Raw genomic sequence first — 15586 nt, forward strand, 5'->3', positions numbered from 1 at the left:
GGAGAGGGGAGGGGAGAGAAGGGAGGGGACAGAGGAAGAGGGGAGGAGACACAGGAGGGAACAGAGGAGAGGGCAGGGGACAGGAGAGGGGGAGGGAACAGAGGGTAGGGGAAGAGACAGAGGAGAGGGGAGGGGGCACAGGAGAGAGGATGGGACAGGGAAAAGGGAAGGGACAGAGGAAAGGGAGAGGGGACAGAGGGAAAGGGGAGGGGAGAGCATGGTAAGGGGAGGAAGCTGAGGGAGAAATATAGCAGGAGGGGAGGGGACAGAGGAACAGAAGACAGAGGGAATAGAGGAAGGAGGCAATAGAGGGCCGGGGAGAGAACAAAGTAGGAGGCGAGGGGGCTGAGGACAACCACTGTACCCTCTCATCTGATGCTGATTATCAGGGGACAGTGAAACACCTCCCTGGGCCAGCCCCTAGGGATGTCTGCCCCAAGGTGTGGTCTCTGCCAGAGGCGACAGAGCTCTTGGGTAAGAGTGTTGCCCAGCAGCTGACCTTTTCTGGAAGCGGCACCCAGTGGGGTGAGGGGCAGAGAGAGAGGCCACCTCTGATGCCAAAACCACCAGTGTCTCAAATTCAGTGCCTCCCTACCCTCCAGGGACTCACACTCTAACGGAGAAACAAACTCACACATAACCACTGATGTGGGCTGGCTGTGTCCCCACCCAAATCTCACCTTGAATTGTAGCTTCTATAATTCCTGTGTGTCGTGGGAGGGAACCGCTGGGAGATAACTGAATCATGGGGGTGGGTATCCGCTGTGCTGTTCTCATGGCAGTAAGTCTCACGAGATCTGATGGTTTTATAGATGGGAGTTCCCCTGCACACGCCCCCTCTTTGCCAGTTACCATGTAAGACGTCCCTGTGCTCTTCATCTTCCACCATGATTGTGAGGCCTCCCCGGCCACGTAGAATTGTGTGTCCGCTGAACCTCTTTCCTTTATGAATTACCCGGTCTCAGGTATGTCTTTATGAGCAGTGTGAGAACAGACTAATGCAACCGCCTTCACAGCAGATGAATACACAGAGGGGAGAGAAGGATGCCTGAGAGTCTAGGGAAACAGCCTGGGGCTGACTCCGTCCCTCCTCAGAGCCTCTCATCCCCTGGAGGTGTCTGTGGCTCCAGTCCCAAAGTGCACAGGCCTAGGCTGCAAGGATGGCAGGACACAGGGCTGCTAACAGTAAATCCTCCACCATGGAAGCAGCACGGGGACTCCAGGAAAAGCCGACCCCCAAGGGCTGCGCTGTGGGTGCCACCAGAAGCATTAAACAACTGGCTCTTGCAGATGGCACTGGGGGAAGGACGCACACACAGAGGAAGGACAGTGGGAAAGGCATGCTTCATCCTTCCAGAGCTTTCTCCCAGGGACGCTCCGTTGCCCAGGAAGTGAGAAGGAAATTATTGTCTTCCTCCTCTTCCTTGCCCACCTCCTGCCTACCCCAAAAGCCTGGGCCGGCAGCCCCAGAGACTCGCTGGTCTAGTGCTTTCCTGCTGGCTGGAGCTGCGGCTCTCCAGCGCTCCCTGCTTCTGTCCCTGGCCCCGCCCCTAAATCTCAGTGCCCCTGGCCTTCCTCCCTGACCTGGGCTATCCCCAGTAACTCACACCTCTCACATTGTCTCCATCACAACAACTCAAGGCTGCCTGTGACAGGAGACAATGCAGACAGGGTGTGGTTGTGTTCCAGTAACACTTCATTTGTAAAACCAGGCACAGCAGACCCCCTGTCTGCACAGTAGACCCCCACTCAGCACTCTGTGCTGTCCTGACTGTGCCTTGGCTCCGCCGCTGGTTCACCTGGGGCAGTCTGCCCACTGCAACCCCACACCCATTCTCCCGATTCTTTTCAGGCCTAGCAGCAGGCGTTGCTACGCCCATGGGTCCTTGGTCTCCACCTGAGTCAATGCACTCTCTCCATCCACTGGACCCCATCATCCTCTATCAGTCCTACACGCAGCAGGTGCACAAATCACCTTCTCCCTCATAGACATCTGGGCTTCATCCTGTCCATCCTCCAGCACCGGGACCAGAGTCCTGGCCCATGATGCTTGTTAGCCTTGGTGCCTGCGATGTAGTGATGTGCAATAAGAATTTCTGTTGAGTCAATGAATGAATGCCCTGACAGACCTCTCAGTCCCATGCTCTGAGGTCCACAGGCCTGTGTGCTGGGTATGAGACCCATCCAGGAGCAGGCAGGAGAGGGGAGGAGAGAGAGGTGGCCACTGGCTGCAGAGTCGGCAGCAGGCATGCAGTGAGGGGGCCTTGGGACAATGTCTCAAAACTCATTTTTAATTTGCCCAAGATGTGATTGGCAGTCTGAATCACAGCTGGGCAGGTGGAGACGGGGGGGGGTAAAGGAGATGGTGTGTTGTAGGGCTCCCCGGTGCTGGGAAAGGTAGGACTCCAGCTGATCTGATGGGGCCCTGCAAATTGGCATTCTGGGCCCAGAGCAGCCCCAGGGGAGTGTTGGGGAGAACAGCAGGTCATGGCCAGGGAAGCACCAACCATTGCCCATCTTACCCCAGTCCCCACTGCACTGCCCTGGTCCAGGCCCCACATAAGACCAAGAGTCTCTAACAAACCTTCCTACATCTTCACCTCCGCAGCTGCCCAGTCCTGTGCTTACAGAGGGCACCCAGGAGGAGGAGGAGAGCTGCGGGCACTGAAACACACAGACCCCATCCTCCAGGACAGCAGGGAGTTCCAATAAATCCAATGAACTGGGGACTCCAGGGTCTCTCTTTCCACCTGAATGGAGCACCCACTCCATGCCAAGCACTGTGCACCCAGCTACGCAGGGTGACACAGGAGGGTGAGATGCTACTCCGGCCTCTGGGGACCCTGGCCTAGCAGGGGAGAGGAGAACACATCATGATGGGGCCATGAACAAGCAGAGCGGGAGCCCAAAGCAGGCGGAAGGCAACCTGGTGTGGAATCGGAGAAGGCATTCCCAAGAGGTGACATCGGGGTAGGGCACACCAGGCGGAGAGGAGTGGGAGAGGGAAAGGACAGGCGTCTTGCTCAGAGGAACGGCCGGCCAAGTGCAGGTCAGCAGCTGACTCACCCGAGGAGTGGGAGAGGGAAAGGAGAGACGTCCTGCTCAGAGGAACGGCCGGCCAAGTGCAGGTCAGCAGCTGACTCACCCATCCTGCATGTGTCCAAGACTGACCTGACACTCAGGTTCCCTGCTCTAGAGCCCAGTGGGGTGGAGAGAAGAGCAAGGGAATTCAGACGAGGTATATATTTAATAAACATGGGCCGGGCCAGAAGGCTCCAGGAGAGACCATTCTGCAGACCCTATCAGGCCTCTCCAAGGTCCACAGAGCCCCAGGCAGGCAGGGTTGCCCAGAGAGGGGGCCACACCCTGAAGGAGACACTTCTGAGAGGAGGACCTAAGACACCAGCCACAGGGCCAACTCGGGCGGGGCTCCTGGCTCTAGTGTGGTGGCGTCCAAGACACCCACAGCCCTCCTCAACAGCCCCACTCCCACCGTGGGAAGTCCTTTGAGGGGAGCAGATTTGGAGGAGGAGGAAGCAGAAGGTGGCCAGGGGACAGGGTTCCTGGCCCTTCTCGACTGCCAACCGGCTGTGGGGCTGCGCACACGCTGCTGTCGTCACCAGGCCTCTGGTCGCTTGTGTTTGGGAAGATCTTGGAGGGTCCTTCAAGTCCTGACATACAGATACCCATGTAGGGACCCAACTGGCTACCATCTCTGGGGTTCCCTAAGCCTTCCCCCAAGGAAGAAGGACAGAGAGCAGCAAAATAATCTTGCCTCTGTCTCTAGATTGTATCTAGGGTATACAGGCTCCCCCAACTCTTCCTCCCATCCAGGCTCAGCTCTCGGTCCCTGCGATCACTCAGGGACTCCTTCCTATAGCTATGGGTGCCCCTAACACCCAAGGGCCCCACAAGGGCCACCACAGAGTCACTCAATCAGAGATGGTCCAAGCTAGGAGAGCTGAGAGACAGGGGACAGATGGGGGCTGGGGAGGAGGGAAGGCACCCACGCCAGCCCCAGGCAAGCCAAGGGCAGGGGCGAGGGCTTATTCACTTGACACTTCCAGCTCCCAGCACGGGATAGCAGGTGCTCATTCAAAACACTATAATTAAAACTGAATCAGAGGCCCTTCCTCTTCCATTTCTCTGAGAAGAAACCTAGAGAGTGGTGGTGGTTGGACCCCTTTTGAGGGTCTATTTCTCCTCCTTTCCTCCTGGGAGGCTCTCTCAGCTGTCCTGCCCAGACTGACTTAGTCCACAGGCCTCCAGCCACCCGCCAGGCAGCCTCCCCAGACCCTGGATTTGTAACACCTGACATGTGTGCAGCATTCCTCCATTGACCAAGCACTTTCGCATATATCATCTCACATACAGATCACCCGTATCTCCACTGAGATCAAACCAAGATTTGAGCAAGTTCCCCAATGGTGAGACCACAGAAAGCCAAGTAGGGGCTAAAAGAAACCAAGTAACCGATGGCTTGGCAAACTGCAGGAGAAAAAGAATTAAATGGGCCTCAGAATCATCAGGGCTGACGGTGAAGGGGGCTGAGTGGGGGTCCCAAAGCCACGACTTTGGACTTTACAACCACAAGGAAGCACAGTGGGAGTCCTGGGAAGGTTGCCAGCATCCTCTTGAGTCAGCCTCTCCCCCGATGGGCCAGCCCAAGGGGCTTAGGACGAAGGGTGCATGCAGGAGGCTGGTGAGGTCTGGATGACCTGACAGGTGGCACAGCCCTGACTGGCCGAGCTGCCCGCCGCTCTAGCATGAAATTGAGCAATTGTCTGCAGAGCAGGACCCTGAGCCCTCTGCTCACAGCCACTCAAGCATATCCAGTGTCATTAGGAGCCGCCCAAGGGTGACAACAGCACCACAGCTCCAATCAGGAGGGGAGCGAAGTGGAGGGAGCAGGACATGGAAGAGCTCCCCACCCAGCCGCCAGGAGGGCACTTGGAAGTCAGCTGCTCCTGAGCAGGGGGGCACACAAGGGAAGCAGAAGGAGGCAGAAAGAGAAGGGGAGGGCTTCCCTAACCATAACAGGCACACGCACTTCTGCAATGGGTGCCCAGGAAGGATTTGAACCCCCACCAAGCTGGGTCCCTGCTCAAGCCTGCATCCTGGCACTGTGGATGTGCACTGTTGACCCTATGAGCCTGCTGCCCCACTCAGACGGGTGCCTCGCTGCCCCACACACAGCCAGGACTTGTTCCCCCCTGCACCTGCGCCCAGGCTGCGCCCCACTGCCTGCTCTTCAGACCCCACAGCCTGCCAGGCAAGTATAACACTGTGATGTAACAGGGGTTTAACGTTTGCAAGATGAATGCCCAAATGAAGGAAGGGGTGAAGAATGACCCCCGGCAGCTCCTCCCTGCCTCTCGGGTCTCTGATTGGAAAGGGAGGACCCTCCCTCCCCGGCCTGAGCTGAGTCATTTCCCACACCACTTCTGGCGCCATGGTGCTCCCCCTACACCTCAGCCACACCCCCCTCACCTGGACAGACGTGCAGGTGGTGATGACACTGGTCCCCAGGCTGGTGCTATCACTGAGGTCATCTGGCAAAGAAGGCGTCTTCTCCACCCGAGGAGCCTGGGTGGCCTGGAACGAGGGGCCTTTAGGGGACACATTGACATCCGTGCCGTTGCCAAAGGCCTGGATGGCGTTCCCTGGGATGGGGGTGAGGGTAGATGCAGAGAAGTCAGGACCCACGTCCATCACTCCTGTCCCTGCTCCTCACCCTGACCATCCCCTTCCCTGGAATAGTCCAGAAGTTGGGACAGGGCATGATACAGGAAGATTCCCTCTGCTGAACCTCTTTTTCAGATACCTACAAAGGTCTCACAGCTACAGAATATAGCAAGAGAGAGGTTAAAAAACAAAGAAGCCAGAATAGCAAGAAGTGTACATGATGGGGAACACAGAAGAAAAAGGGAGAAAAAGAAGGGGGTGGGATGCAGGGGAGCCTAGGGGAGGAGGGGGCCACCTCCTCTGCATGGTGCCACCGGCCACACCTCCCGAAGCTCCTCATCTCCAGCTCCCTAGTCACAGGCTCTTCCAGGCCCTGTGCCTCCTCAGATGTTCCCAGGTCCCCACCCTGGCATGCAGGGGCCCCACATTCAGCCCTCTGCCTGCTCCACACCACAGGCTCTCTCTCCCTGGGTGGTCTCTGCTCCTCCCACACCATCCAGAAAGGTGCCCAGAAAATCTCCGCCTCCACGTGCCACATGCATCTCAAACTCATTATGTCTAAGCCTGAGCTAGGTGTCTCCTCCTACCCTTGTCAACGCTCTTTTCCCTCTGACCCCTCATACTGCAGCCTTGAAGGTATCATCTCTTATCTACCCAGGTCCCCCATGTCAGAATTCTGAGGGTCACCCATGGTGCCTCCCTGCACACCTGCTGGCAGCCCGCTGAGCCCACCTCCTAAAGATCCCTCCACCCCATTTCCCATCACTGTTCCCCTCCCACTGCTCTGGTTCACAGCCACCATTTGTGCCCCTGTAAGCAGCTACTATGGCCTTCTGATGGGCCTGTGTCACGTCACCTGTCGGAATTGATTCCCTCTGACCCCCACTGCCTCACAACACAGGCAGATTGGCTTTCTGGAATGCTGATCTGATCTCACACCCTTGCTGACATTCCTTCAAACACCCACACCACCACTGTCACCCCTGCAGGACAAGAAGATCTAAATGCCTCAGGCCTACAAGGCCCTGCACGACAAGGATGCTGTCTACCTGTCCAGATAACTCTTGCCACTCTGCTATGTAGCAAGGCTATATGATTGGCAGTTTCCTCTACCCGCCATGGTCTTCTGTGGAGCCCAGGACCTCTGCCCAGGGTGGACTGGCAGGCACCCCCTGCCTCTTCAACTGACCGATGTCCAGCTAGGCATCCACAGATACATTTTCCAAGAAGCCTTCGGGGCCTCCCTCCTCTTCCTGGCTGACTTGGGCATCCCCACCCTGGGCTCCTCAAGAACCCTGTGCAGACCCTTCCTCTAGAGCAGCTCACTTGAACTGTGATCATGAGTGACCCCTCTCAGTCTACCTCCATCAGGCTATACCTCCTCAATGACTTGGATCCTTGAATCTCCAGTGCCACACAGAGAGGGAGGAACAGAAGGATGGAGAGATGGACAGAATAAATAAAGGAGGGAAGGAAACAGGGAAGAAACCTTCAGGTGGGCATGGGTGGCAATGGATGTTGGGCTGGAAAGATCAAAGGCAGACTGAGCTAGACTGTGGCTAAAGTCTCTCTAGCTTTTGGGTTAGGAGTTTGACGATGTGAAAGGAAGTCGATTCCAGGGGCAAACAAACTCATTAAAGGGAGGTATGACAGACGCCAGCGAGCCTCATAAGAGGGCTCAGTCTCCAAAGGAACCTGGCTGAAGCTGTCCCAGTAACGGACTAGACCAAATAACAGGCTTGACATAGGCTCAAGGCCTCTGGTGGTAAACTGAGGCTGGCCTACTGAGAGTTCTGGTGTGAATCTCCAAGAGCTCAAAACCCAAGGTCCCCATGGGCAATACCCATGGCGGAGAAGCCTCATATACATCACCAGCCATCCCCACGGAAGGAAATGGGAATGGTTAGGACAGACTCCAGGAGGGGTGGGAGGGGCTGCTGGGGTTGGGGAGAACATCCAGAACTTACGGAGGCACGGGTTCTCGGTGAAGTCCCGGAGGAACTTCTCACACTCCTCCTCCATGTTCCCACTGCCACGACAGCTGCACCAGGGGGACACCACGATGCCAGTGGGGCTGGAGTCCACATAGTTGGGCGTCATGTCAAACCCTGGGCAGGAAGAAAGGTGGGGGAGAGGAGAGAGGTGCAGTGGGGCCTTCCCCTTGGGCCCACAGACCGACCCCAGGCACAGCAGGGCAGAGGCCTGGTACCCATCCTCTCACCTGGCCCCCAAACACACATCCATCCCAATCACACTCCTGACTCTGAGCATGACTATCCCAGGGTCCATGGGGTCAGCAGGGGCACAGGGGCCAGCAGCATAGAGGACACTGGGCCCCTCGCCACCAGGAAGGCAGAGAAAATGCCCTGGAGCCCCTCCCAGAGTGTGGGCCCGTGCTTTCTCCTTCACCAACAAGCAGCCAGTGTTCTAGAATCAGGGTGAATGAGGCTCATGTCCTGGGATCGGACCCCAGTGCCGACATTTATCAGCGAGGTGAGCCTGTGCAAGTCACTCAGCTTCTCTACAGCCTCAGTTTCCTCATCTATAAAATGGAGATATCACCAACCCCTTGGCAAGAGCTGTTGGGAGAATTCAGTAAGACAGGCCATGTAAACTGCTCAGTGCAGAGCCTGGAATGTCAGAACCGTGCCACAAATGTTAGCTTTGCTTCTTTTTTTTTTTTTTTTTTTTTAGACAGAGTCTCGCTCTGTCGCCCAGGCTGGAGTGCAGTGGCGTGATCTCTGCTCTCTGCAAGCTCTGTCGCCTCCCGGGTCAACGCCACTCTCCTGCCTCAGCCTCCCGAGTAGCTGGGACTACAGGCGCATGCCACCACACCCGGCTAATTTTTTTGTATTTTTAGTAGAGACAGGGTTTACCGTGTTCATCAGGATGGTCTCAATCTCCTGACCTCGTGATCCGTCCGTCTCAGCCTCCCAAAGTGCTGGGATTACAGGCATGAGCCACCATGCCCGGCCACCTTTGCCCCGGCCACCTTTGCTTCTTATTTCAAAAGCTTAGAAGGCTCCAAGGGCCCTCCTCCCCACATGATAAACAGCTGGGTCCTCCTCCTTGCTACAGAACTGCCTTTCCGCTGGTTTCCCCTCACAGCTCTCTCTGAATCTGCTGCAGAGAAGGCCAGATTCAGGCTGTCTCCCCTGGCTGGCCCTAAGCTGGGCTGTGGCCCCTGCCCTGCTGAGATGGGGACAGCAAAGACCCACAGAACCCAGGTGTGCAGGAACAGCTTACCAATCATGCCAGCATAGGAGCCCAGACACGCCTGGTAATTGTCCGCAGGGCAGCTGGTGACCGTCTGGTAGGAGGCTCGACAATTGGCATGGAAGTCGGCCAGCCGGGACCTGGTGGCGGGGAGAAGATGCAATGGAGAAAAGCGGTTCAGTCTGGCTGCCTTCTGTCTCCTCTGTCCTGCCAGTGGCATCTCCTCCCTGCAGCTTCCCAGGGTGGAAGAAGCCAGGAAGAGGGAGGGGAGGAAAGTCGGGGGAACCAAGTCTTTGTGGGGGCTCAAGCTATGAGCTCCTTGAGGACAGAGATTTCCCGGAGAGACAGGCACATAGTGCGGCTTAAGAAAAACTGAATGATTGGCTGATGCAAAGGACCCCACAAGGCACAGAAACAGCCTGCTCTAAATGGCTCTTTTAGGCAAAGGAACACAGGGAGGAGCCGGGTGGGTTTGCGGAGAATGCCTGGACCCCAGGCAGGAAAGCGGGGTCCACATTCTGTGGGGCTGCAGTCCTGGATGAGCCTGCCCAGGTGCTTTAACCCAGCACTGCAAAATCTCACCTGCAAAATGAGTGAATAGTCCCTTCCCTAGATGCTTCATAGGACCCGTCTGAGGGTCAAGGAAGCCAGTGGCCAGGGAGGCAAAAGAGTCTCCCTGGGTGAGACATGCCACGGGCATCCTCCACTGGTCTGTTCTGCGTTAAGCCACAGCAAAGGCTCCTCTGCCATCCCTCCACCCCTACCCCAGTCCCCTACCCTACTCCCACCAGGCAGAAGTGGCCTTCCCTTCCCCTGGTGACCACAACACGCCATCACCCATTCCCCTCTGTCAGCATCGATGACGCTGCATCAAAACTCCTTGTGCACAGCTCTATGCTCCCCATTGGGCCATGAGCCACTTGAAGTCAGACAGTGTCTGAGCTCGGTCTGTCCCCAGACCTCAGCTCCAGACCTAGACATGGAAGGTTCCACGGAGCACAGGGCATCCAAGTCTAGTATGCATGGCGATCTCCATTCCTTTCTCTTCCTCCTGCCCTGGGCCCTGGCCAGGAATATTACCATCAGCCTGGGCTGGGAGAGGATGCTCCCCTCTCTGCCATGTCAAGTGACAATGGTCACCTTCTACAGGTGAGTGTCCTTTGCCACACACACACAGCCCTTACGTATCACATCAACTGTGTCTCACAGCAGCTCCAAGTAGCTAGTAATAAGGTCTGTTCATGGATATTTCCCAATGATGGGCACACAGTAGGACTTCAACCACCGTGCACTCCATGAGAATTCTACGGTGACTTGACAAGCTGGCTACAGGATGGACCAGAACCCGGGTCACCCAAATCCCTTGTCCACACCCTTTGCACATATGGAACCTCATGAAGCCGTCTCCAAGTTCACCCCAGGTTCAGCTCCCCTGGTTCTCCACTGGAACCCTGTCCCATTGGAGAAAGGAACAGGTAGAGGCAGAGAGAGACAGGAGGCTGAGAGGGACTGAGCCAGCCTGAGCCAGGAGAGAGAATGCAGGCTTTCCACGAGAAGGTGCTGGTGCCTGCTCAGGGGGCCCCCATCATGCAGGCACGGCACGGGCTGAGTATGTCCCACCACTGGACAAATTTGTTTCTCTAGAGGCCCCCGTGATCCTGAGGGATGGGTCTGAGAGAAGAAGGAAACCCTCCTGGGATGTGTCCCAGGCCCCGGCAGGCTGAGAGAAGGCCATGGGCACCAAACCAAGAGTCGATTCAGCTCTGCCCTAATTCACTGGGTAACTGTGCCCGAGTTCCCTGCTTCTCAGGGACTCCAGTTTCTTATGTATCAAATGAATAAAAAGTACTCTAATTAGCACTTTAAATGGCACTTTAACAGTTTGGGATTATTCAAACGTTCTGGAGATGGATGGCAGTGAAGGTTCCAGAACCATGTGAGTATACTTAACACCACTGACTTGTACACTTACATGGTACATTTTCTGTTATGTGTATTTTATCACAATGATGGTTTAAAAGGTACTTTCATATCCATCTTTTATTATTTAACCCTCACAAATGCTCCGTGAGATCTGACAAGCAGTTATTATTATCCCATTTTAGAGATGAAGCAGCTGAGCCTCAGAGAAGCTAAACAACTTTGCCCCCAAGATCAGAGTCACTGAGTAGTGGAGCCAAGACTCAAGTCTAGAGCTCCAACAAGGTGGGCACCATTTCTGGCAGGTCCCAGTGCTCCTGTCTGGAGTCCTTGAAGGCCCTTCCAGAGCCATCATGCTGCACCTCAGGAAAGCAATGTCTTCCACAGGAAAAGAGGAGGAAATCTGCAGTTCTCTCTGCCTTCTCTTCTGCCCAGAAATGCACCCTCCACTTCCTCAAAACAAGCAGCAGCAGCATTGCCAAGCAATCCTTCACCCCTGCAGGCAGCGACTCCATCTCAAATGTCAAAACCCACACCCATCCCCCTCCGCAGCCAGCAAATGAGAGTGCTGTGAGAGGGGAAGGGGGGGTCTCCATGTCCCAGACCTCCAGAGACCCAAGAGGTGGCTTGAGAATAGACGGAGACTCTAACAGGTAGATGGGATTTAGAGACAAAATCTGTTGAGTTGAACTTGCCCCACCCCCCAAAAAAAGTTGCAGTTTTCATCCCCAGGCTCTATAAGCATGACCTTATTTGGAAATAAGATCTTTGCAGATGTAATCAAGTTAAGATGAGGTCACAGTGGATTAGGGTGGGCCCTAAATCCAACGACCGGTGTCCCCTCATCAGAAGGGAAGAGATGGACACACAGGAAGAATGCCGTGAGACAGCAGAGGCAGAGATAGGAGCAATGAAGCCAGAAACCAAGGAATGCTCGTGCTGCCGCAGTGCCTGAAGCTAAGAGAAAGCAAAAGGCATGCAACAGACTCCCTTTCAGGCTTCAGAGAGAGCAAGGCCCTGCTAACACCTTGGTTTCAGACTTCTGGCCTCCAGAAAAGTGAAAGAATAAACTTCTGTTGTAAGCCACCCAGCTTGTGGTACTTTGCTACAGCGGCCCCAGGAAACAAATGCAGCCCTTTCAAAGACTTCACAGTTTGCTTTGGCCAAATGTCTCCCTCCAGAAGAAGCTAAGGGTATACGATCAGGTCCCAGCACCGGAGTGGGCTGCAGGGGGGGCAAGAAGATAAAGGCAGGACCTAGCTCCTTCAGGGTGTGGGACAAGGAGGCCACTCGATAATGAGCAAAGCCGCTGGTTCCCATCCTCTCCCCACCAAAGGGCATCCAAGCACCAGGTCTTAGCTCTAATGTAGGAGTCCATTCTAACGCCAGGCCATCGCACATCAGGCTCACCTGTCTCCTGCCCCACCACCAGTTCCTCCCCACAAAGCCCTTCCTACCTAGCTGTGTGGATTTCTTCCATTTCCATATTCTAGCTATACATACATAGCCTGGACCAGGCAACTGAAAGCTTCATTGCACGAGGAGTTCCTGATTTTTCCCTGTTGGATTTATTCCAACTAGAACACACACTCCCAGAGTGGCAGACTCCATTGATCTCCTCATCCGTATCCTCCACAGCTGCACCTCTGGGCAGGGACGAGGGGTAGATAGCCATGCATCCTTTCTCCAAATACACATCGAGCCCTGACGTGTGACTAACAGATAAAAGATGGGAATGGCAAGCGTGGATACAAAATCAGAAAGGAAATCCCAGCTAAGGAAGCCAGGGTAGCGTGCCTGGCGGGCCACGGACAGGGGCAGTGGGAGGTCACGGCTTGCTTATCTCCCTGGGGGAGCACACTGCCCACCACAGCAGACCGGAGGGCCCACACACTCTCTGCAGGTATTGGGAGCCTCCCAGGCAACGCAGTTCCCACCCAGCACACAGGGAGCCTTGCTTCCCTCCTGCAAGGCCAGTTCTCCCATCCCTGACATTGGGAACCCTCAGGACTTCAGCTGGCCTCACCATCCATGCAGCTTCTCAAATGTCTCCAGCCCCACACGCTGGAGAAGGAACAGCAGCATGAATGGGGAGTACATGGCTACTGCTGCTTTGCCTTTGGGGAATCCCAAATATTTCCCTGATGGGCCACAAGGAAAGCAAGGCCATAGGGAGAGAGGCAGGAGTAGAGGAAGCCAGTCAGGAAACAGAAGGTGAAAGTATCCAGACCAAGGTGGGGCTGGCCAGAGGGACTCCTCAGAGAAGAGGAGAGGGGCAGACCCAGCCACTGGGAGAGGAGGGGGTATCTGTCGCATGGCCACCTTCCATCCCTCGCTCACTGGCTGTGTGACCTTGGGCTGGCCTGTCATGTCTCTGGGGCTAAGTGTCCCCAATGAACAAACAGGGAGAGTCACGCCTGCCAACCTCCCCACTTGGGCTGCAAAAGACAGCTAAGGAGACAGTGTGTGAGGGCGCTCAGAATGGCAGGCACCCGATAGAGACAGGAGGCATCATCCTCATCTTCCTTCTCTGCCTAGCGCTGTGCCTGCCGCTGCAAGTGCACAGCAGGATCAGCTTTCCCTGGTATCTGATACAGAAGGAAAAACAGACCCACTGATCCTGCAACGTGGATCTGGGTCCCACACAGGGCAAGTGAATGCATCAAGGAGATGGGGCTCCCTCTTGCTCTCCCATCTTACCGTGCCCCAGGCTACTGGAAACCAAGGCCTCCTGACCCCACTGTCCTTCTCCACGTCATGCTGGGGACACAGGAAGAGGAACACAGCCCTTAAAGCAGGGCAATGCACACAGGGCCCCTTGGCTAGGCCCCAGGTGACCACTGACAAGAGCACCTCCTCACTCCTCTGAGGTTATGACCTACCTCTTTGAAAGCAGGCCTGATTGCTGGTGCCAGGGCCTTGGAGAGCTATTCATAGCAAAAGGAGGGGGAGAACACAGGCCTAAGGCCGGCAGACAGCAAAGGGGACAGCAAAGTGAAGAGAAGCGGCTAAGCCTTCTGTTCCTCCATTTCTCCATCCTCTGCGTCCAGCAGCCTTGGCAAGAGAAAGTGACAAATGGAGCTATTTAGGAGGACACAGAGTCCAAGACCAAGGCTCCAGGAAGCCTTTGATTGCTCGAATTTCTCTCTGCCCCTCCATGTGTGATCAAGCCCACAGTAGTGGGCTCCCTCTGCCAGCATTACAGACCATGTAGTGTCAATTTCCTTCAAGCCCTGGACACTGCCCCACTCCAGCCATGACCCCTCGCCTCAGCACTGCTAGGCAAAATTCTCCAAGGCAAATGTTATCCTTTTCATAATATAAGGCATGCTGCTGGTGATCTCTGTGCCCTTTCTAGGCCAAACGTCACTCTCCTCCAACACCGGGAGGTCACTCCTGGACTCCAGTCTTACTGCTGAGAACAGACTTTTCCTGGATCAGTCCCATCACTTTGCAGATTCCTGCCTTTTAAATCCCTCATATGAGAGATGACATAAAAGAAGAGATGACATAAAAGAAGGCATGACAGAGACAGCAAGAGAAAGAGAAACAGATAGAAAAAATAACAGAGAGCCAGCAAGAGAACCAAAATGAAGAGGAGCCAAGTCCATCTCGGCTGAGACCAAGCCAAGTCTGCCAACTGAGCTCAGGGCAGCAGGTGGATATGTCCGGAAAACATAAACCCTCTCTGGGCGTGTTTCCTTGGCAGCTGTAGCCTGTTCAGTTGCAGGAAAGCAGCAGCAGGAGACAGGGAGAAAGACAGAGACAGAGAGAGACACCCAGTTGGATGAAAAGGTTGCCATATTAAACGAAGAACGTGTAGGTTCATTTGAATTTCAGACAATGCATTTTTTTTTTTAGCATAAGTATGTCCCACATAATATCTGGGAAATACTTACACTAAACAGTTTTTCTTTTTTACCCAGAGTATTTATTTAACAGGGCATCCAATATTTTTATTTGTTGGATCTGGCAACACTGTTTTTTTCTGTTTTGTTTTGTTTTGTTGCCCACGCTGGAGTGCAGCAGCTCGATCTCGGCTCACTGCAACCTCCACCTCCCGGGTTCAAGTGATTCTCAGCACCCCCACCCCACCCACAATAGCTGGGATTACAGGTGTGCGCCACCATGCCCGGCTCATTTTTATATTTTTAGTAGAGATGGGGTTTCACCTTCTTGGCCAACCTTGTCTCAAACTCCTGACCTCAAGTGATCCACCCACCTTGGCCTCCCAAAGTGCTGGTATTGCAGGTGTGAGCCACCACACCCACCTGGCAACACAACTTGATGAGTACATAAGCCCCCAGCAAAGGGAAAGAGAGCAGGGCTGAGTGTGCAAAGATCAAACCACACAAGCAGAAGTCATCCAGATTGGCGGGGGTACAGGTGGACTTTCTATAGGTCACTGGTTCTCAAAGTGTGGTCCGCAGAACAACATCATATCAGCTGGGAACTTCTTAGAAATATAGATTCTCTAGCTCCACCCCCGTCTCCCTGCCTGGCCCTAGACAACCAATATCTGAAATTGTAGGAGCAGAGTCCAGCAATCTGCACCTTAACAAGCCCTCCCAGTGATTCTGAGGCAGGCTGAAGTTTGAGAATGTGGCCACCAGCACAGGTTTCAGAGCTGGGCTTGTGGGTACCTTTCAGACCTCACCTCCTAGTCTCAGCTTTAAATATTCCCACTTCATGGCCTGGCCATAAAAAAAAAAAAAAAAAAAAAAAATCAATGCTTTGAACCACAACTGGAGAAGGTTCACAGTTA

At 54.7% G+C, this 15586-nt stretch overlaps 1 protein-coding gene across 3 annotated transcripts in view; it reads right to left on the reverse strand.

Moving 5' to 3' along the window:
- Positions 1-15586, reverse strand: part of GFRA2 (GDNF family receptor alpha 2) — a 100496-nt gene that overhangs the window by 5582 nt on the left and 79328 nt on the right. For all 3 annotated transcript variants that reach the window (XM_011939796.1, XM_011939798.1, XM_011939797.1), the window contains 3 exons: positions 8932-9041; positions 7653-7793; positions 5491-5663 (listed from right to left, as the gene is read on the reverse strand). In XM_011939796.1, coding sequence (XP_011795186.1) covers positions 5491-5663; positions 7653-7793; positions 8932-9041 — 424 coding nt within the window. The remainder of the gene's footprint in view (positions 1-5490; positions 5664-7652; positions 7794-8931; positions 9042-15586) is intronic.

This window comes from Colobus angolensis, unplaced genomic scaffold, assembly GCF_000951035.1.
Source record: "Colobus angolensis palliatus isolate OR3802 unplaced genomic scaffold, Cang.pa_1.0 Scaffold184, whole genome shotgun sequence".
Lineage (NCBI taxonomy): Eukaryota > Metazoa > Chordata > Mammalia > Primates > Cercopithecidae > Colobus > Colobus angolensis.